This window comes from Python bivittatus, unplaced genomic scaffold (genome assembly GCF_059951505.1).
Source record: "Python bivittatus isolate LINGU-HERP-01145 unplaced genomic scaffold, Pbiv_v1 ctg000080_np1212, whole genome shotgun sequence".
In the NCBI taxonomy this organism is placed as follows: Eukaryota; Metazoa; Chordata; class Lepidosauria; order Squamata; family Pythonidae; genus Python; species Python bivittatus.
In genome coordinates this window covers 40843942-40867957 of record NW_028277035.1, presented here as the reverse complement: position 1 = coordinate 40867957, position 24016 = coordinate 40843942, and the positions used below count along the sequence as shown (strand labels likewise).

The 24016-nt window shown below is 36.2% G+C and overlaps 1 protein-coding gene across 1 annotated transcript in view; it reads right to left on the bottom strand.

The window, feature by feature from the left end:
• ITK (IL2 inducible T cell kinase) overlaps positions 1-24016 on the bottom strand; it is a 42100-nt gene that overhangs the window by 2978 nt on the left and 15106 nt on the right. The window contains exons 2-16 of the mRNA XM_007427902.3: positions 23073-23177; positions 21534-21615; positions 20517-20645; positions 19210-19241; positions 18500-18651; positions 18057-18122; positions 17375-17429; positions 16290-16369; positions 12628-12764; positions 11905-11979; positions 11336-11507; positions 9874-10090; positions 7104-7168; positions 5794-5912; positions 757-914 (exon numbers count right to left, since the gene is read on the bottom strand). Of these exons, the coding sequence (XP_007427964.1) occupies positions 757-914; positions 5794-5912; positions 7104-7168; positions 9874-10090; positions 11336-11507; positions 11905-11979; positions 12628-12764; positions 16290-16369; positions 17375-17429; positions 18057-18122; positions 18500-18651; positions 19210-19241; positions 20517-20645; positions 21534-21615; positions 23073-23177 (1644 nt within the window). The remainder of the gene's footprint in view (positions 1-756; positions 915-5793; positions 5913-7103; positions 7169-9873; positions 10091-11335; positions 11508-11904; positions 11980-12627; positions 12765-16289; positions 16370-17374; positions 17430-18056; positions 18123-18499; positions 18652-19209; positions 19242-20516; positions 20646-21533; positions 21616-23072; positions 23178-24016) is intronic.

The window sequence follows — 24016 nt, the reverse complement described above, 5'->3', positions numbered from 1 at the left end:
AATTACATTTTTTCCAGTAATAAAACTTTCAGACAAGCCAGTCATGTCCTAAAAAAGCTCTTGGTAATATCAGCTAATGCTCTTAAATAGAGATATTCTGCCTATGCAAAGGTCCACCTGGTGCTGTGATCTGACAATTGTTTTTGTTTATTTTTAGGGGAAAGTAACACATTGAAGCCTTGTATTCAGGTATCACTGAACATCTTCAAGGGTAGGGCAACTTAAGGAATCTTGATGGGTATCCTATGCTGTTACTGTAATTCCACTCCAGTTTAGCTTTATATTTGTCTGCTCTGCCTCAAGCTCCAGTAAAATTATATTTTGCAAACAAAATGTTATAGATTTTTAAAACTTCTATTATATTTGACTAATTAAAAATTCAATATGCAGGCTGTTTTTCTTAGAAGTATAAAATACACTTTAATCTTCAAGTTAATTGATTTCCCCCCCACATTTTCCAGTAGTGCTATTTAGAACCTCTTTGAAGAGCAGCTTTCTAGGTGGCAGCTCCTAGCCAGTTCTAAAAGCTAAGCTCAGTTAAATTCTCTGGGTTGCATGAGAAACAACTAGAGAAATACCAAGGCTATAGGCTAGATGGGAAGTCAAAAAACGCATCTTTTGAGAAACCTTTTCTCTACTGATGTCAAGAAAACTCCAAGGACAGGTCCATGAAGTCACCAAAAGTTGGGTTTAACTCAATGAAGAATATATTACTTCTTTCTTACATCTGTCTTGCATGAAATAAGCTGCACTAACCTCATTCCAACAATGTTGCATAAGTTTATAAATGTTATTGGAAGCAAGTCTGGGTTTATACAAACGGAGGCCAGCACTGACTTCTTCTACCACCTCAGCATTTGTCCGATTCTCATAAGGAGTTTTGCCTTCAGTGAATACCTCCCACATCAACACTCCTGAAATAAAGCAAGATATATAATTTATAAAGATAGTATAACGATGTCCACTGCTCTGTCTTTCTCAAATATCTTCATGTTCTGATCCATTGCTTAAAACAGAGATTTTTTTTTCAGTGAGATTCACAATATAATCCTATATTCTCTATATGACTAGAGAAAGTTGCATTAAGTTTAAAGGGACTTCCTCCAAGATTAAGATGTAAGATTGCGGTACTGGTTAGTCATCCTATTGAAATAACATTAGCAGGCTACAGATTGTCAACAGATTGTGAGTTTGCTTCTGACTATATATTTGTATGTTGTTTGTTCACTGTCACTTACTATTACTACACTCTCTCCCCCCAAATCCTGTTGCTCTGCCTCATTGTGGTGGAAGCAGGGGGGTGTTCCTGGGTGGGATGAGTGAAGAATGCTGGGATTGTATGCCAAAAATATATAATCCTAGAAGGGTCATCCAAGGCATGGGGGTCATCCTGGCTGCCCTGCTAAAGCAAGCCCGCCCCTATATTGGGCAGCAGTGATATACGAAGATGCTAGAAGCAGATGATCACTTTAATGACAACAGCAAAGGTATCATTTCATACTGGTGGGAAAAGGCAATTATAAACCACTCGTGCATTTTATCAAGAAAACTACATGGGTAGACACTATAAAGTGGTTGACAATATAGTGCTGAACAATGGGCCCCTCAAGTCAGATGGCACTCAACACACTATTGAGGAAGAGCTGAGGGCCTTTCAGAGTACTAATGACTAGATTCAGAACATTTAGTTGCTGATATTTTCATGCAAGAAAATAAAATCTGAAGCTGCAAAGACAGAATTACAATGGGAACATGAAACGTAAGAAGCATGAACATGGGAAGGCTGCACATAGTGAAGGATGAAATGAATCAATTACATACTGACATTTTAAGTATCAGCAAATTGACACTTTCAGTCAAAAGATTATACTACAGGTAGTCCTTGTTTAGTGACTGCCTCATTTAGCAACTGTTCACAGTTACAATGGTAATGAAAAAGTAACTTTGTGACCAGTTGTCACACTTAACAACCTTTGCAGGTCTGTAAAGCAAAGGAAAGCTGAACTAAGATTTTAAAATTGTGATGTTTCACTTAGCGACTGCTTTGCTTAATGACCGAGTTGCCAGTCCCAATTGTAGTCACTAAACAAGGATTACCTGTATTTATAATTTTTCAGGACACAAAAAAGAAAGAAGAAATGGCATTGCTTTCATAGTCAGGAAGGAACTAGCAAGAACAGTACTTGGCTACAGTGCAATCAATGACTGGATAATATCAATAAGATTCCATGTTCAACCTTTCAGCGTGACATTATCCAAGTTGATGTTCCAACCACTGATGCAGAAGAAGAAGAGTTGATCAGTCTTAAGGTCAAGTTCAATTTGAAATCAACAGAACATGCAAACAAAATATGATGCTTGTAGCTAGAGACTGGAATACTAAAGTTGAAAATATTGAGGAAAACATAGTTTGACTGTATGGCCTAGGAAACCAATGTGAAGCAGGAGAATGACTTATTAGTTTCTGCCAATCCAATGATTGCTGCTAACACAGTCTTCAAACAACCAAAATGAAGCCTACTGTGTATATATGTACACCACCAAATGGAGTGCAATCAAACTGGGTATATTAATGGTAGAAGGAGGTGGAAGACCTCAGCAAAGATGTGGCTAGGGGATGACTATGGAACAGATAGAAACTCTTCATGTTCAAGTTCCAAGTTAAGCTAAAGTGGAAGAAGAAAGCCAACCAGTTTCCACTATATGATCTTGACTATATACCCACCATTTTCAAGGAGAACATCAGGAATCACTTTGAAGTCCTAAACCTCATTGATAAGGAACCATAGGAACTGTGGAATGAAATCAAAGAAGTTGTTAAGGAAGAATATGAAAAGAGACTGCCAAAGACCAAGAAACAAGAAAAGAAAAGAAAAAGCAAACTGGATGTTAGAACAAACAGTGAAAACTGCCAAGAAGAGAAGAGAAGACAAAACCAAGACAGACAAAGATCTCAGGAAGGAACTTAACAAAAACTTTCAGAAAGCTGTTAGAAGAGACAAGGAGCAGAATTACAACAATATCTGTAAAGACACTAAAGATGGAAACAGATATGGAAAAACAAGGAAAGCCTTCCAAAAGATCTCTGAACTCAGGAGGTTCCAACTTGAATTGGTATGATAAAAGACACCAACAGACAGACAGTAACTGATTCCAAGAAGGTCAAACAAAAAAGGAAGGAGTATACTGAAGTTCTGTACAGTAGAGATGTCAACATCCAAGATATCTAAGAAAATATTCTGTACCTCTAGTATTAGAAGATGAAGTTAGATCAGCACTCTGCTCATTATCAGTTTGGAAGGCTACAGGAATTGATGGAATATCTATAGAAATCCGGCAAAAACAGAAAAAGATGTGGTAAAGGTTCTAATCAAACTACATCAGCAAATCTGGAGAATGACACAGTGGTCAACAGATTGGAAGAGGTCAATCTTTATACCAATACTAAAGAAAGGAGACTTAACAGAGTGTGCAAAGTATTATACACTATCCTTAACTTCACATCCTAGCAAAATAATGCTTAGGATCATCCAATGAAGATTAGAGCCCTACATGGAAAAGGAGATGCCACATGCTCAAACTGGCTTTAGAAAAAGCTGAGGAACATGAGACATTATTAGATAATTGAGAAAGCCAAAAAATATCAACAAGAAGTCAATATGAATTTAAATTGAATTTATGAGATTATAGAAAGGCTGTTCATTGTGTTGATCATGTCAAGCTGTAGAATGTGCTTGGAAAAATGGAAATCCCAAAACAACCCCTTGCCCTCATGCAAAACCTATACAAAGGTCAGGAAGCCATAGTACTGGCAGACTAGCTTCAGGTTGGCAAAAGAGAGAGACAAAGGTATATACTCTTCCCTTATTTATTCAACCTATATGCTGAATATGTATTGAGGGAAGCTGGATTGGAAGAAGATGAACATGGGTTTAACAGTGGAGGAAGAAACATCAGTAACCTACACTATGCTGATGACACTAGTTTGACAGCTGAAAATGCAAATGATCTGCAAGTTCTAGTAATGAAACTAAAGGAGCACAATGAAAACATGGGGTTAAGATTAAATATAAAGATGGCCAAACTAATGACAACAGGTACAATTGACAATGAAGATACTGAAGTGGTGGATAGTTTACACCCTAGACTAGCACTTGGTAGAATAGAAATGAAGGCCTGGAAGATATTCAGATGCTGTGATGTGTCTATACCTACAAAGATCAGAATTGTGCAGGAAATGTTTTTCCCTGTGACATTCTATGAAAGTGAAAGTTGGACTCTGAAAATACAGGACAGAAAGAGTATTGATATTATGAACTTTGGTGTTGAAGAAGACTTTTGAGAATACTACAGATAGCCAAGAAAACAAACAAATGGGTCATTGAACAAATCAATCCCAGAGTTCTCACTCAAGGCACAAATGAACAGGCTCAATTTGTCATACTTTGGACATATTATGCAAAGATCTAGCTCTCTGGAGAAGTCTATAATTCTGAGTGAATTGGAAGGAAAGAGAGGAAAAGGCAACCAGCAGCAAAGATGGATGGACTCAATTACAATGGCAATGGAAGCACCATTGGAAAACCTGATGGATTAGATTGGGGACAGATTTTTTTCTTCTTCCTAGCATTTTTCCCGCATGTGCAGGGTCCGCTTTTTTCAGATCAACCAAATGTTGATCCATTGGTTGTGACAGGATTTAACCTGTCGCCTGACTTGTTGCCCGAGCTTGACGTTGGGAGTTTGGGGACAGATCATCCTGGAGAAAATCAATCACTCACTATCACTACTATCATAATTTTAGAGAAGTACAAAATAATAGCACTGATTCACCTGAACAATCTTCTGTGTACTTTTCTTAACTTGAATCAAAACCTGTCAATCTGAATCAATCTGCTAAATGACTGGCTTCAAAAGGGCTTGTCAAAAGGAGGAAAGGTGGAAGAAAATGAGAAGGAGAAAGAATGAATCTGACACCATCCTTGACATGTAAAATGCTGATCTTCCGTATGACTGGAAATAACAAACCAGATTTGTTATTTGATATTTGGGATCCTTTCAAACCTAGCAAAGCTGACTTCATTTTCAATTTCTTTAACAAAAATCTTAATTGCAATAGAAAATGAGGAACCTGTTTCCCTCTATATATTGCTGAACTAACACTCCCTGCATACCTTACCACTGATTATGACAAGAGATCCCAAATCCTCACTCCCTGTGCTAAACAATACTAGCTTTTAACCAAAGGAATGGTTTTGTGATTCAGTTATTGTAAACGTATTTATATGTTCCATCCAAGATTCCTTTTTAGCTGTTTTGAGTTGTTCAAAAAAAAAAAAATTAATAGTCTTAGATAGTTAGATAGTTAATAACTTTTTTTGAGTTGTTCAAAAAAAAGTTAATAGTCTTAGATATATGCTCATTTTTATTTCTGGATTATTCTGATGGTTGATTGGTTTGACAATCCAGTAAAGGATATGAAACGGGCTGAGAATGGCAAAGCAGAAAAGCTCCTTTTATGCAAATCATGTGATGTGGAGTGATAATAAACTAGGGACAGCTCTGATGTTTTGCCAATTTTTTGTCGTCCTATGCTGTTACAAAATTCTAAAGTTAAATATGGCTTCAAATACTTTACACTTTAAAAATGATGTTCAAATATCTTTAGAGATCATCTAAGCCAAAAACATGGTCAAATTTCTTGTCTTGTTAAGATGAACAACGAACAACTTTTTAACCATAAGAATTTGAAGCAATTGTGTGACTAGGATATTTGTTGTTCATGACTCTTACCAAATGACCATACATCAGACTTGGTGCTGTAGCGGTTATAGGAAAAAACCTCTGGTGCTGACCACCTGATGGGGAATTTAGTACCCATGGAGCTGGTATATTGATCATCAAGCACATACCTAAAACAGATAAACTTGTTTAAGGTCATTAACCAGTAATTCTAGTGTTATAGCTTATGCATGGCAAACAAAAGATTCAGGTCTCAGAATCTTATTGAATCATTAATTTGAAACCATCTGTTATAATGATACAGTCAGATGTACCTTTTCATATACCTGGTCCACCAGTACTAATAAAACAGGAATATGTACCCAGATTGGAAGTTACACAGCTTCACTTTCATTCCACATTATCAAACACTGTAACCATTCTATAGACATATTACTGTTTAACTGTCAGTCCTATGGAAGTGATTGAAATAAGATAGACAGTTTTTTGTTATGCTACAACCAATGCCTTCACTGATATTATGAGTACCATTATTCTTTCACCTCCTGTTCTTTAGAAAAGCAGTAATGTCTGTGGAAAGGGACTGACTTCAGAAGGCCAATAAAACACAGTTGGAGGTGTGTTATATGTCTGCCTGGTAAGTGGTAGAAAGGTGTCTGCAAAGTAGGAAATGATCCTAGAAAGTTATGCATGATGGGATGTTGGGTGTTTCTATGAAAGGAACATTTAGTAGGTGAACTCCAATAACATCCTATTGAAGAACTTCTACCAGCATAACTATGAGCAGGTAATTTCTCTTCTGTTATGAAGTTCCTTGGGTACCTTCAAAATCTGCTCTGCAAGGTTTAAGGGGAAAGAAATTGCAGGGCAGAACTGAGGAGGTAACAGTCCCATTGAGCAAGCAGAGCTGTTGTATGATATAGCACTCCAAGTATGGGCTATAGCTGCCTTCTCCAATATAGTAGTGCCCTGCAGATGGGTTTGGCTTGGAATGTTGGGAGTTACAGTCCTAACCCATCTGAAGAGTGCCTGGTTGGGAAAGGCTATACTATAGACCTTACTGTCTTCATTCATACTATTTACAGGTTTGCATAGTACTTCAAAATCCAATAAAATCTATTTGATTGGAGGTGAATAATGGGAAAATACAAATGATAAACACATACAAAAATGCATCAAGATCCTTTAGTTCTCTTAAACTGGCTGTCAAGGAAGAAGTAGATAAAAGAAATTGTAGCAGAAATAGAGCAGAGGTGAGTTTTTGCCACTACAATAAGTTTGAGTTGGATACAATTCAAAAACTTTAGTGGATTTCCACTTATCAACTAAATAGCTAATAATGTATAAGAGACCTCTATTACCGTGACATTCCAAAATCTGACACTTTGACAACTTGAAGTTCTCCCACCAAACAGTTCCGAGCAGCCTATGGGAAAGGAAAGACAAATATATTTGTAGAGCTAATTACAAATTACTTGGACATATGGGTGAAGATCTATGGCAGACTAGACATTCCCGAAGGAGCAGGATGGCATTGCGGTGGAGATTGGCAGCCAGATGGTGAATTCTGGCCGGTGCAGTCTTTCTGGACAAGGAGAGATCATGAGATCGCCCACTTGCACTCCAGAGAGCTGCTCCTCATGAGGAAACTGCAGGAACTGAGGTTTTTGCAGTTGACTTATGAGTCGAGCAGCTGGGAATTGAGGGATTTCAATCAAGCTCACAGTCGTAATGCAGCCTATATGGACACAAGTTCGTATAAGCCTCATTTTCTTAACCACTTTTGGATGTAATCAATTTACAGCTAAAGAGAGATTTTCTGAGTGGCAGGATAAGAGAAATCCACTTGATGAGTCAACGTTCTTTCTGGATTAAAAAAGGAAAAAAAGGGTGGGCTTCAAAGATTTAAAAACTTTTAGCAAAAAACTTAACAAGGATTGGATATAAGAAAGTTTAAAATGGATATAGGGGATAGTAATTTTGAAAGATTAATTTTATGGTGCTTTTGAACAATTTGGAATTAAAACAGACAAACAGACTGGACCTTTGTGAGAATGTTACTCGTTTACTATTAAAGAGTGCAGAGAATTGGTGGAGTTTACAAAACAAAAGCTAAAGGTAACATGAGCCAGACTGTACAATATCTATGTTTATTGCTGACTGGAAACCCCTTATGGACTTTTTGCATAAAACAGAAAAAAATGAACTTATGATTTATGGTTTTGATGATTAGATAGGATAGATTATAGAAAGAAGAGAGTCATGATGTAACTGTATGCATAACTGCTGTAAGGAAGATTGGAAGCCACTTCTTTGTATCTTTTTTCTTTCTTTTCTATTTTATTTTCTCTATTTCTTGCACTTTTAGCTCTCTGATTTCCTTCTTTTTCTTTCTTCTTCCTTACTCTATATTAGTTTGTATTAGTTTTTCCCTTTGTTTTTGAAACTTTATATCTATCTATCTATCTATCTATCTATCTATCTATCTATCTATCCATCCATCCATCCATCCATCCATCCATCCATCCATCCATCCATCCATTGTTTTTTCAGGAATATTTTTAGTTATTTTGGAAAATAAAGGCTTGTCTTACTCTTTTGACAACTTTACAGAAAGAGCTATGAAATTTTTGGCTATTCTTTTATATGTTCCAAACTTCTCTGTTCCTCTCTTTCTTCTTCACAACTATCTGCCATCACAAAAACTAAGTAATGGTCAGTTTGTTCTTCGCATTAGCTGGGATTATGAATGTGATGGATCCATGAAATTCTGTTCTCATTCTCATTTGATGTTTTCTTTCACTACTTTTATCATGGAGCAAATGTGATTGGCTACAGAGTCATCTATACATATACACATATGATAATTCCCTAGCCAATCATCCTTAGGTCAATCTCTAGCCTTGATTGGCCAAAGCCATGATAGGTGGGAAAGAGTCAATATTTATGAGCCCATGTGGTGAGGTTAGCTAGATAATGATTTATTTTTTTAATATTTTATTTAATTTCCTGAGCCCTCACTCAACACACAACTCAGGGCAGTATACATCATTAAATAACAATAATAAATTCCATGAAATCCATTATAAAAGTGTTTGGGAAAAAAAAGAAAAACAACCCTCATCTAATAGGTTATACTGCTCCCAGACCCAATGCCTAAGGAAAAAAGCAGTCTTTTAATAACTTGCAAAAGGCAGGCAGGGTTAGAGCCAGCCAGATCTCTGGGTGTGGTGGGGGGATGCTGTTCCAAAGGGTGGAATAACAACAGAGAAGACAGATCTGAGTCCTGCCAGATGATATAGCCTAAGCAATGTGACCTGGAACATACCATCAGATCTTACTGGGCAGGCAGAAATAATTGGAGATAGGTGGTCCCACAAGTAGCCTGGTCCTATTCCATGAAGGGCTTTATAGGTAAGAACCAGATCCTTGAATTACACCCAGAAGTGAACTGGTAACCAGTGCAGCTTACAAAGTAAAGGTGTTACATGGACATATCAAGATGCATCCATAACTACTCATACTGCTGTATCTGGACCAGCTGAAGTTTCTATCAAGAGCAGCCCCATATAGAATATGTTGCAATTGTTCAATCACGAATGACCAGGACATGAGTGACCATAAGCAGGGCATCCTGATCCAGGAGCAGGTAAGATTCTGCTTTTTGAGCAGCAGCCATGAGTCTAGAAGATTCTCTAAACTGAGCACTGGCTTTGTTTGGGGCAATGTTATCCCATTCAGAACCAAAGATGGAAAATCTCTGGATCCAGGAAGTCCCATAATCCACAGCCAGTTTTATGAGGGTTGACTCTGAGCCTGTTCTCCTCCATCCAGTCCTTTATAGTCTCCTCCATCCATTCCTACAGACAGAACCTTGGTGTGATATGATATATTATCATACCCAATAACAATAAGAAGATAGCAAACCATGAGGACATTAAATCTTCTTCACACAGAAGACTACTGGGCACTACAAGATGAAACAAAATCTAAAAAAGATTAATACTCTGACATAGAAGGATTAATCAGAAATATATTGCACAATCCCCATTGCTGGTCCAGATACTGAAAGACTTCTCATACAATGTTACAGATTTCTTTGCAGGGAAACCAGATGTGATCCAGACATACCAGATCTCTATGAATGACAGATGCCTCCTCCAGATAAGCCATTCCATCACACACATCTTGACACATTCCAAGGAGCTCTTCCTTTGATAAGCTTCCACGTTGCCTCTTCAGATAATCAGATAAACATCCAAATTCCATGAACTCGAATACAAGGTATATAGGAGAACTTTGCATGCATACCCCATGCAGTTGGACTAATTTGGGATGAGATAGTTTCCTGATGATACAAAAAGATAAATCAGTGTTGACAGATAGCATATTCAACAGAAAATAAGGTAAACTATACAAAACAAGAAACCCAGATATAGGAATGGTATACTAAGAAATAAAGAAAAAGGGGGAAAAAATGTTGTTCTTGGAAAATACCATGCAACATTTCCCTCATTTACTGTGAATAATTCTTGAAATGGAAACCAATTCTGAAGTTACTTCTTTCACACATATACAACATTTCACTGACATTTTTTTCTGTTTGCTGAAAAATAAGAATCTTGTTAAATATGTGTCCATAGAGTCACCAGTAATAAAGTTCACCTCAAGGAAGAGTAATATTTTTAAAACCTCAGTTAAAAACAAGGGTGAAGAATCAGCGCTTGTGCTGTTTCCCCAGCAAAGCTTGTTTCATATCTTTGTAATTCAGTATCAGAGATCAGATTTTGTAGAACTTCTAGCAATACGGCTTTTTCAACCAAGATCCCTATGGTTTAGTGCCTGATCATGCCAGTCATGTTTAGGAGACAGTCATGTTTGTGAGACACAACAAAACAGTGTAAATAAGATTTTTTTTAACCACAAGGTGGTCATGTCTTTAATGTTTCTTTGTGAGCATCAGGGATAGGAACTATTTACTACTTCAAAAATAATATATAGCAAACATTCTGAAGACATCTAAAAGGAACACTAAACCAAACCAAAAATTGACTACCATTCTTTAATGCATATTGTTTTAGAAGCTTTATGCCATTAGAATTGCCTAATGTTAAAAATGCCTGTTGTCAGCTTGAGACTAAAGAGCACTATGAGTTTGCTGATACTCATTCATATAAACATGTGTATATAAATGTAAAATACCCCCATTCATTTGATAACTCTAATTCTTCCAGTAAATATTCATTATATGAATGCAGAAGAGATGCAGAAGAGAAAGTTGATCACATAGGTCCCATATTTTATAATTTCATCCTTGATGCACAACATTCAGTACAGTTTTGAACAAACAAGCTAGAAGAAGATTCTGAGTTTAATTACAAAAATAATCCAAAAGTCTGTGTGGTCCAGCTTATGGAAATTATTTAAAAGCTGAGCTACATAAAGTGATTAAAGCTCATGTTACTGCCTTATTCTCTACATCGTATATAAGAAAATGGGAGTTAAGTTTTATACAATGTTATGTTCACAAAACAGTGCTTTGAACTTTACATTTGATACAATGTAGATGTCAGTAGGTATTTACACTGCTTACATCATGACTTGGGCCTCTTCAATAAAGTCTTCTTCTGACATTGCTCCTGTGCGAATTGTCTTTATGGCCACTTTCTTCCGATCAAGCCAGTAGCCAAGGTGAACCACCCCAAACTCACCAACACCAATCTCCCGCTCAAATGTTAGCTCTTGAGGATTAATAATCCATTTGCCTAGGAAAAAGCAGAAGAAAAGCAACCTGATAATTGCTGTTGTCCAATGAATAATAATTGTTATCCAATCAATAGTGCCTTGGGGATGGTGGAAAGAACCTGAGTAAGAATCTTTAATTTAATCATTTCCTCCTGTCATACTCCCCTCTCTATATCCGATTTACAAAAACAAGAAGAAACTTTGTGATTACCTTACCTACCCTTATTTACATTTTAAGGAAAGGAACTATGAGTTGCTTTCTTACTTTTCTTCCTACGCTGAACTCCCAACAGTTAGCTTCACTATTGGTTCCATCATTATTCCTTGCCACCTCTTCCATTTTTGCTACAAATTTCATTCTGTCTCAAACCCAAAAAATTACAAGCCCCTTTAGCAAAACATCTACAGTTTATTTACCATAACTTAATCCAGCTGTAACAGGAGCTTTTTCTCTCCAGGAGGACACAGCATACCGCAACCGAGTAACAAGACCTGTGTTTTGGAGAAATAATATATAAATACATACAGACAAAAAGAAAAAAAAAAACCTCAAAAAATAAGTGCCTGTTTTTGCAAGCCTAGAAAAAATGATGGGCCAGGAAACTAGAATTATGGAGATGTACTGTAAGAATGTACCTTAGGGTCAAATTTCAATACAGAAATAGCAAGTTACAATTTTGTCACTCTCATACAGTATAGCAATACTGTTTCCCTATTAACTGAAACTCTTCAGGAAGTTCAATAAAGTTTTGATAACACAATACAGACACGTTAACCATCTACCTGAAGATGCTGAGCATTTGAATATATTAAATTTCTCCCAGAATATTCAGGAAGGCAAAGAATTCTTCTTCATTTATATAGAGCTTTTCTCTTCAGCGTAATTCAAAATTACACTTAATAGGGGCACATATAAAGAGAAGGCAAATACAGGCCTCCTGCAGAAGAGATGCAGAATTCAGGAAACTTTCAGCATTTCATGATACTAAGTAAAGTGATGTTCGTTTATCATAACAGCTTTGATAATAAGGAACTCTTTAGATGTCAAGATCATTTTTCCTTCCTGTTTTTTAGTACATTAGAATCTTGGAATTATTACTAAGTTATCTTCAACTTCTTACCTTTCTTGCCTGAACTTACCTCCTGCATTATACTGATGATAATGGATCATTTCTGGGATACAATCAAAAACATGTTTCTCTGCCAAGTAGTACCTCTTGGGCTTGTCACTGGTCTCCTTGATGTGATAGTGCTTTATAACTGGGCTATTGTCAATGCTGAAAAGACAGCAAATATTCCTCTTCAAAACAACATACGGGCAACTAAAATTCCCAAGTAGAGCAAAGTGAGCGATGATTTGCCAAGCTTCAATCAAACGGGAGATAAAGTATGTGCCATAGGATAAATACTATGAACAATTAATTGGAGTCCTGCTACCTGTGCAATAACAATATTTTTCTTTCTTTCTTGTGTTGTGTTGTGTTTGGAGAGTCTAGCAGTACATAATGCAATCCTTTTTTTCATTACTGAAAAGTTTGAAGGATGCTTGTTCCACCTCATCTTCCTAGCCCTTGACTACTCCTCTCCTCCCAATACATGGATATCAGTGTTTCCCAGCTGCTGGAGAAGGCATCTTCATAAGAAATAACAGTGCCAACTACGTGATGCCTTTTGCTCTCCTACTGAAATCATGCTGTGCTGGCTCACACATCACTGCAGTCATACCAAAACAGGCAGGGAATAAAATGCATTGTCAGACAGATATAACTAATAAATGGATAGGACTGACTCTCCTACTTGGCACTTTGTCTATTTATTTATTTAATTTAAAAGTTTCCCCCAACTCCATAGTGCCTCTGGGAGGCATACAATCAAATCATTAATAAAATACAAGTAGAAAAGCAGCAGCAGCCATTCTAAAATTGTACAATTCACAGAACCCCCCACTCAATCTAACCCAAGGGCTAGTTAAAGACAGTCAGAGTTGGGGGCAAATGAATCTGAGGGGAATGGTGCTCCAGAGGGCAGGTGCTGAAATAGACACTTAGGTCCTGTCAGATGACATTGCTTAATGGAGGGGACCATGAGCATGCCAACTCTGCCTGATTATACAAGATGGGCAGAACGGTAGGTCTCTTTTGGAAATCTGTAATTCATTTGGCAAAGGGAAGTAGAAATGCACTTTAATATTCTGATCTACATCTTGTCTCTAAAGACGTGTATTTTAATTTTAACAGGGCAGTTTGGGTGCCAATTTCTCTGGATACATTTGCTTAGTTCTGTGAACTGCAGTCCATTAAAATTATATGGATGTTGTTCAATCAAATTTGTTCAGTCAAGTCTACAATCACTTATTCAAAAATATATTCATATGCCCAATATGCCTTGTAAATAATACAGAAATGTTGCAACTGAAACATTCTTCCCTTACTCATGCAAAAAAGAAAAATATGCAAGAAACAATTGCTTTGTTCATACAAGATAATCCAAATGTGTTAAATATCTAGCAGCTGTATTTCCAAAGCTTAGTTACTTTTAATCTTTAAAAAAAAATTTTTTTTGTTTTTCCCATTGTGTGAATCCAACCCATTTTGTTAATTAATGGTTCAATGCATTGTTCAAACCCAAAAAACCTGTAACCAAGTTAAGCAAGGTTTGATAACACAGCCATTAAGACATATTTTCATTTTTAATCAATATTTATCATTTATCTGCAAATTTAAGGGGAAAGGCTCATAGGAGCATGTATATCAAATGTATCCAAGTAAGTGAATCACTGTAAGCTTTCCTATTTTTCAAACATTACCAGTTTCCTTAACTAAAAAAATCCTAACTTACTGGCATTTTTAAACAAAAGAGAACCCATACTTAAATATAAAAATATTGTAACTAAAAATCTCAAAAGGAAAAGGAGGATTTCCTAATACAATGATATATTCTATAGCTTTCCAGCTAAAACATACTGTCTCTATTATATAATGATCAATTTTAAAAATGATAAAGATGAAAGAATCACATTTATATAGTCAATACCTCAATGCAGTCATATTTCACAAGAGATTAGATTTAAAATGGCATGAAGAGGAACTGCAAAATCATTTTTTTGGAGTGTACTGTTGAAATTTCACAAAAGTGACACTAAAAATTAACACCATATCCTTCCCCATTAATGTCCTTTATAGGACCTTTATACGACATTAATCTTTTCTGAAGAATTTAAAGACAGTACAAAGAAATGAAAATAGGCAAATCATTGTAGATTAAAAAAACTGTTTCATAAATGGAGGAATAATATGTAATATGGAGATAGGTCATAGGTCTAATATTTTAGGACTAAACTGGCTAGGATATAAATAAGTTCTATCATTCCTTCAAAATGAAGATGTAAAACAAAATAGCTTTTTACTTTTTTCTTTGATTTTGAAAGAATAATTCTTGAATTAGGGGAAAATACCAAAGGATCTGTGTTGAAAATCTATCCTGCATTATTAAAAGTCTCTGAAAAGCAAGGCTTTGCAAATATGGGAAAATGAAAAAAATACTGAAAATAAAAACGGTAATTCTTTATCTAGGCTGAAACTACTAAGAGTGGACTCTGGAAGGATTAAAGAACGTTCACTGAAATTAATGCATCAGTGGTATCATATCCCCCCCCCTTTTTTAGCAAAATAATTGAGGGCTATATCTATAAGTTGTTGGAAGAGACATAGCAACATATCATCATGTTAGGTGAGATTATTATTTAAGGAGCCAATAATTCTGAAAACCAGTTTTTAGGAAAATAAGTAAGTTACTAATGTTGCAGCAACACCAAAATTATGCCTTGTGTTATTGTTGAGAAAATAATATTAAAACAAAGATCTGGTTATCTGAGGGATCACCTCCTATATTCATCTACCAGTCAGTCAGATCAAATGGGGTTAACTCTCTTCAGGTGCCATCACTACAGGATTGTCACCTGATGAGGCCTTGGAAGCGGGACATTGACCATTGCCAAAATGGAATTCCAAAAGAGTTGCCATTGACACTCTTTTGGAATTCCTCTTTGGCAGGCTTGGTCACCTTTATCCATCTTGAGCTTTAGGAAATTGTGAAAAAAACTACCTGGTCCATGTGTTGCAATTGCAAGTATGGTTCACAGGTCCAGGACATTTGTATGTTTTGGGTTTTATCTTTCCTGTTCTTTTTATTTTTATATGCATTTGGGATTTGGGGGTCATTATTTCATATGTTAACATTGTTAGCTGCCCAGAGCCTTGGGGAATGAGCAGCAGATAAGGGAAGGGAAGGGAAGGGAAGGGAAGGGAAGGGAAGGGAAGGGAAGGGAAGGGAAGGGAAGGGAAGGGAAGGGATAAATAAATAAATAAATAAATAAATAAATAAATAAATAAATGATCAATCCAGATGGCAGCAAGAATACCTATAGCCCAGAAATGGAATAGTATTTGAACTGTAGACCTTCATCAATTATTAGAAAAAGTATTAATTTAAAAAACCCTCAAGATATTAGATATAACAATTCTTTTTACCTTATTTGGAAATATTAAATTAAATCTTTGCTAAAAGACATTTCTCACAATAATGACGTAAATTAAGTGGGATGCAGATGAATTACTATTTTGAAGGGGAGGAACTCCAAAGGGTATCATGAATCAGCTATACTGTATATTATAGTTACAGTAGATTCTTTTTTATTGAATTATTTCAAATCCCTGACAAAGTTTATTCAAATCTATTGTTTTCACATTTCTTTATTAAAATAAAATTTTAAACAAATGCAAATTTCCTAAGATCTGGCTTACTTTAATGCTTTTGTGAAGACAGAGACTGTATAGGTACCAGGCTGCCTTGAGTCTCTCACCATGAAAGCTCCTTCTTTATCCTGCAGAAAGATGAAGTACAATGGATTCATAAAGGAGTCTGTAAAAAGACCAGTTTTAATGTCTGAAACTCTACATCAACTTACGTACATTACTTTATGTATATATGTATGTATTTATGCATGCATGCATGCATGGCTTCAGGTCAGTCTTGAGTCCTGGCAACTCCTGGACAAGTCCGTGCAATATTTTGGCAACATTTTTTCAGAATTGGTTTGCTATAGCCTTCTGCTAGGTGGGAGTGACTGACCCAAAGCCACCCCGCTGTCTTTGTGCCTAAGGCAGGACTAGAATTTGGATTTTCCTGCTGCTAGTCCAGCACTTTAACCACTAGACCAAATTGGTTCACAGTGACCAAATGTATCCATTGCTAGTCATGTACTGTAATAAAGGCATTTATAACTCATGCTTGCATACATACATACACAATTTGCCTATGGGGAAGAAAAACAAAACAAAAATGCAATGGAAGCAAGAAAACGAGAAGAAGCCTAACAAGAAGCAGACCATACACCCCCCAAATTAGGGAGAATGAACAGAGATGCAGCAATGTCAGTTTAATGTGAACCATCAGGCTGCTTTGGTTTCCCAAAGTATACAGATAAACCTGCTGAAAGCTGGAATTTGGCTTCTGTTTTAGTTGTGCAAGACATCTGATTCCTTCCTGCTTGTTCTGTATTGATATCTCGTGTTTTTCAATACCAGCCTTCCTCCAAAGGAAATCAATAGGTGGTGATTTTGCCTAAATTTTATATGCTGAGCAATCATATGAGGGAAGCAGGCAGGCTGAGGAACAATGAGTGGGAATTATAATTTACAAACAATTAAGCACCATAATCAACCAATTCAAATTAAAGGTAGGATAGTGCTGGCTTTTAAAATGAATACTCAATTCCTTCATTGCACCACTGAATTTTAGTTTCCTGTATGCTCAGGTAAGTGAAGCAGGACAAACACTGATCCAAGTACAGTAAAATGTGATCATTACCTAAAGGGATTTCCCTTACCTCTTCCCTGAGCAATGTTTCTGCTTTGGTTCTGCTGATGTTCTTGTTGTACCACCTGCCATGGTTAAGTACAAAGCAAAGCATGTTGTATGTAAAATGGAACCAATTCATAAACATTAATGCTTGGTATCATTACAAATAAATAAGATTCTTTGTAGGTACAAGCAGTCCTTGATTTATGACACTAATTGGGACCGGAATTTCCATTGGTAAGTGATGCAGTCATAAAGCACAATGTCACATGACCATATCGCTTAGTGATGGAAATCCCGGCAGTCATTAACCAAATCCCACTGGTTGTTAGGCAAAGATCCACCCTGATCCAAGCCATTCCCAGCTTTTGGAAAGCCTCATCAGCAGCGGGCGGAAGAAGACGGTGAAGGTCAGTTGGGCCTGACTAGGATCGCATCTGGCAAAAGAAAAGGGGGACTGAGATTTCCATTTCTTTCTGTACTCTCAAAAAAGAAGGACATTAATTAAACCTAACATTGTGTGAGAGTTCTGACTGGTTAATATTTTTCTATATGCTTTGAATGCTGATTATCAGTTTATTTTTGCAAAGAAAAACTGAATTAATTTACATCTTAATGTTAAGAATTAAAAACTACATAGTTCAAAGTTTCAGTAACAAACTTAGTCTCTTGGTAATGATATTATATATAAAGAAGCAAAAGATTCTTACCCATATATTTGAAGATTATCTGGTGATTTTTCTACTATGTAGCTGCTTGGCACATATCCTCCATGACTGCAACAAATAAGTTGTCTTGCTATTAAAAGATGAGAAACTTCAGCATTTTCTAATTATATGATTTGATTAAAATTGTCTATTAGAGCAGAATATGTGATAGCAAACCTTCTGCTAAAAGAATTAATGAATAGATGGCACCATCTCTCACTGGATACAGAAAATAATTTTTCACATTACTTCAAAACATAAATAATTGCATCATGGACTATATCTAATGTATGTATCTTCGTTGCATCGTATGGTACAATAATACAAGACAGGAAAGCAAAATGAATAAGAAACTATACAGCACATGGGAAAAATGTAATGTAGGAAGGATTTAGAACATACATTTTTAAAAAAGAAAGTCTCTTCTTTCTAAAGGGTACACCTACCCATTCTTATCTTGAACCAACCACCAATGGACTTCAGAGTTATCAATAACATAATATTCTTCGTTGCATCGTAATGTCAGCTCCTGGGGATTCTGAGCAATATAATCATAAATGGCAACTACTGAAGATTCCTTGGTGTCTAGTATTGATTTCTGTTTTTTAAAAAGAAAGACATATTAAATGCAGAAAATGACTTATGACTTAAATGACTTAATTTAATATGACTACATATATAGTATGTCAGCTTTGTCATATCTTCATATATTTCAAAACAGGGAGATTTCTGTATCTATAATATTAATAGGCATATCAACCTTTTGTCTATGAATGGACACTGCACTTACACACTTGAATGAATGAGCCCTATATTTTTTAACCAATTTGGGGTTTAGTTGCTGTATTCTTAGAAAGTAAAAAAAGTAGAAAGCATCATATGAGAATATCCAAATGATGGCTTTGGAATATGGTCACCAAAAAGTACATGCCTATTATTAAATATGGTCACCAAAAATTACATGCCTATTACTAAAATGTATGACTAGAGATGCTACACACACAAATTATAGTATAAGAAAACTTTGCAATCATTAAGCCACATTTTAGATGCAAAATTTGATATAACATTTCAGAATTGAACTTCGGACCTCATGACATCAATACCACAAATATTATATCTCATCCATATATACTACCCACATCTTGATGCTCACCTCTGGAGTAGGTGGAAGAGGTTTATTGGAGACTAGGGAAAGAAAAACATATAAAATCAACATAACTCATGTGCATGCCAAACCGGGGGGGGGGGGGGGAAGGAAAGTGGGACATTTATTAACCTGGGTGTTTTCAAGAACTACAGAATGGCTCCATTTTTATTGTTTCTTATGGTTTTTAATCATGGGATGAAGTAGCACATCTCCAGTGACCCAGAGACTGGGTAAGGTACTGTATCAAATGTCATGGCTAGAAACTATGAGTAAACAGATGTCAGTGTTTGCTAAGAAGTAATTTTGTAGTAAATGAACATTTGACTTCATCCAAACTATATCTGCAAGCCCTGCCAAACTTACAAGTATGCCAATATAAATAGAAGAGAAATACAATTTATGGATAGAAATACAATTCACAACAATTGTAAATATTTTCCCCAGTTTTGTTTCTCAGAGCTATACTTTTCTTGGATCCAGTGTTCTTTTTTCTTTACAGTAGGTGTGATTCAGTGGTGTTATGATAAAGATTTCATGTATACATGTAAGAAGATCTTTCTTTGCTCAAAATACCTAAAGTACATTGCTATACAATGTGTAGAGAAATCACCTTTGCTAAATGGGTGGCCATTTATTTGGAGTAGGATCTGGCCATGGCCATAGTAACAGTCCACAATCAGGACACAGTGGTGATAAAAGAGTAAGCGTATTGCCCTTAAACACAGAGCCCAGAGCAAAGGAGGTGAGGTTTGTGCACCTGAAAGTAAAAAACCACTGACAGATCCTGGTGAATCCAAGAGTGAATCTTGTGCTTAAAGAAGGCAATCTGCAGTATATATTTGGCTTATTTAACATGTATAATTAATGCATAGGCCCATATATTGCATGCCAGCTAACAGTACCATCCATATGTGTTCTAGATGGTGATGCATCACAAACACAGGGCAAGAGCAAGAACAGGAGAGAACTCTAGGTGGGTTATCTGGCATCACACATTGCTTTGCACCATATTATGGAGAAGTTAAGCATTTAGACATTTTTTGGTTTTATAGACGGGCAACACTGAGCCTGGGAACCTTCAATCCCAAGAGAAATGAATAAATCCACATTACAGATTCAAACCATATGGTGAGCCAAACCACAAAGCAGTCAAGCCACTATATAAAAACAACAGAAATTAAATATAAATCCATACTGTACTTTTCTCATACACATTTTACAGATGTCCTATGGCTCTTTATATAACAGTACTTTATATGCTGACTTATTCTTTAAGTCTTGATGGAGGAGAGTTTTTCAAAAGAATTCCCTACCAGTATTGGCTGGAATATACTCCACACAGCCTGTTGCCATCTTTTCTAGCTGAGCACAACATCTCCATCGTCCATCTATCCAGAAATTTGGGTGAAACTTTGACACCAAAGTGTTGTTGTTCCTAGTTTCTAAAACGGGGGGGGGGGGGGGGAAATATCAGATACTCTTAGCAGAGCAATCTGGATAATGGCAAACAGGTTTTACAATAGACCTTCCCCATCTGATACCCTGCAAGTGTACTGAGGTTGCCATTCCCCAAATTCTTAGCCAGTCATTTTTATCATTACATTTGATGGGAAAGAATTGCTTCCATTATACCCCCCACCCCATGAAACAGAAGACAGCAGGCATTGATGTAATTCTAAAACATCCTGACCATGAGACAGAAGAGTAGAAGCTACTTTCACTGGGGAAAAACACTTCTGAAGATTGGAAAACAGATTTCACCATGACATTATGAACAGATGATGTACATGCCATTGTGCTTACTACAAATACTAAAAGAATACGCTGTGCCATTGTAATAAGGGCTGATCTTGTCTTTATTTTAATATGCCATTGGAGTTGTTGATGTAGTGTCTTATTTATTTAATTAGATATGTAGATAAATGCACATCTCTATCATCCTTAAACTTCATTCCCAGGATATGGAGGAGAAATAAATTTGTCCCAGTCAAAATGGTAATTTAATATATGTTTTATATTATTATTAATTTTTATACCACAGGCTAACATCACATTTCTGCTCATAAATCAATGAGTCTGTGACCAGCTTAATTTCTGAAATGTAAGTTTCCCTTCCTGTTTGCCATCAATTTTATTTTTTAAAAAGCGATACCAGAGTAATTAAAGGCTGCAGCAGGAAACAGGAATATAAAAATCACTTCAAAGGCTCTGATCTACAAAAGCTTATGGCGGCTATATATTGTTAGCCTTTAATGTTATCTTGACACTAACACTGAATTTCAAATGAGGAGTTGACCTGAGAAGTTATAGTGTGATGAGTTACAAGTTACCTTCTTTCAGAGTCAGGACCCATTTTTGGCAGCTCGCTAGGTTGGGAGCAAAGATGTAGAGCATATAGCTGTCATGAAAAATCTGTGATGAGAGGAAAAAGGGATTAGAGTAAATTCTAAACCAAACAGGAACAGCCCTCTCTGAATATTTTCTGAAATGCTGTTAGAAGGAAAAAATGAACTTGTATTAATAAATAATAAATAATCTAATTTATTGCCAGATTATCAACAGCTCTATTACTTTAAACATTTTGCCAAGTGAACATTATACTAGTTCTTGTTCTGATCTATCTATCTATCTATCTATCTATCTATCTATCTATCTATCTATCTATCTATCTATGTGTGTGTGTGTGTAATGAATATATGACATACATTTGCGCAGAATGGATAAAACATAATAAAAAGCACTGAAGACCCATTACTAGGTCTTATGCTCAGCAAAATTTTAACAGATTTCCACAGACTGTGATAGAATCTTGCTTTTTAAATAAATAAATAATAAACCAACCTAGCTGAGGTTCTAAAAGTCCTAATGCTCCATCAAAGATTCACATCTGTACCTGTCCTGTAAGAAACAGGAACCACAAACTGCCTCTATTCTGATCTGTATCACTAGGCTCAAACAAATGGTTTTCTTGATGTTACTATATTTATAGCACATGGTGGATTTTTCATCCCACTGACAAACAGGAAGCTAACATTTCGGCTGCAGCTAAGAAGAAATTAATTTCACATGCCTTTCACATTATTACATGTCTGGCTTGTTTCGCTGCTACCCACTCAAAAGAACTCCCATATTTCTCAGAAGAAAGCAAAGGGTTTCTCCCCCAGTCAATTACCTGTGATTAGGGATGGGGTGGGGAAGGGAAAACTTTCTTTCTAGAGCAAAATGCTATTGGAGGTATGCAAAGTAGTGGCTGTGATGGAATGGAATTATGAAGGCCAGGCTCATGGAGATAAGCATTTTCTTAGCTCGCCAGAAGAGCATGGGAGGAACAAGAGGATGAGACTGGCACCTCCCTGAGGAATTCACACTGTTGTGGCTGACTGACTTGGGAGCTGGGGTTTCAATCTGGGAAGATTCTTGCTAGAGGTTGTGGTTAATAAATTTAGCTGGACTGAATTGGCATGGTCTCTTGGAGTTCCGTGGGCTAGGCCTGACATCGGCAGATGAAAATAATGGAAGCAAGTGGCTGGAGCAGAGAAAGGAAGTTGGAAGAAGACAATGGATACCCTAATCCCTGCCTCCATGTAGAGTCTGTGTATAAAACTAAGTCTGATATACTACTCTAAATTTTGGTCAGAAAGGGGTCGTACAAAGCGGCAGGATCCTTTTTAAAAATAAATATTAGCATCAAAAATAGAAACAATTCTGAAAATGCTGGAAGCTGCTTTTGGTGTAATTTCCCTCTCGCCCCCTATACAATTTTTATCCCTTAAATCTTTTGACCAGTTAAAAAGTATTAAGCTTGACCTATAAATTAGATACAGTGGTTGTGTTTAGGGTAATTGTAATGGCATGTGTACATTACTTACCTGGAAAGGGTATTTATAGTGACATGGAACTGGGATGTCACTTTTCACAAGTTCTACACATTTAATCTTGGATAGTTCAACTGAACCCTTTAGAATTCTTTTTTTCTAAGAGAAAAAAGGAAAAGAAAATACAACGTACAATTAGGGTCCATGATCATTGCCTATTTGGTGTTGACATTACATTATTAAATCTTCAAATATTTGTGTGTGGAAAGTATTTAGCAAGGGAAGTGAAAACAATCTATGACATGTTATGATTTTTGGTAAAAAACAACAAAAAAAGAGAAGATCTGGAGAGAAAGAAATCTCCAGGGAAATGTCTAATTAAATTTCTGAACATGCAGCTGACTTATTTCCTGAGAAACAGTTTTTTTCCCCTCTCTTTTTCCTTGGTGGATCAAGGAAGCATCAATGGATTGGCTTGTATATTTTGTTATAAAAGCTGCATTGAATAGGAAGCCAAAAACCAACAACTATAATAACTCTGCTGTCCATTAATGCCTTGCTTTGAATGATTCTCAACCCTCTTTGAAAGTAAGTAATTTCCTGCTCTGATTCTTCTACAGATGAGATGGAACACTTTTTGCTATTCATTTCAGAGAGAGCTTAAATCTGGACTTTTAGGCATAATTCTCATAATGCGACAAACAATAGACAGGGAGGTAAAATTCACTTTGGGGTTACGCAAGATGGGGGCTACCATGTTTAGATGTGTTCTATAAAAATAAAATCTATCACGTAGAAAGCTACTATACCACAAAAAAGACTGGCCTAGAAAATGTGGATGACCATTAGATGGAAGCTATTTATTTATTTGTTTGTTTGATTACCAATGCTTTTATGCCTCTTCAGTCAAAAACAAATCTAAGCAGCTTACAAAAATGATACATAATTAATTATGCAATTCCTAAGGAATGACATTATCATACAATCACAAGAAGACC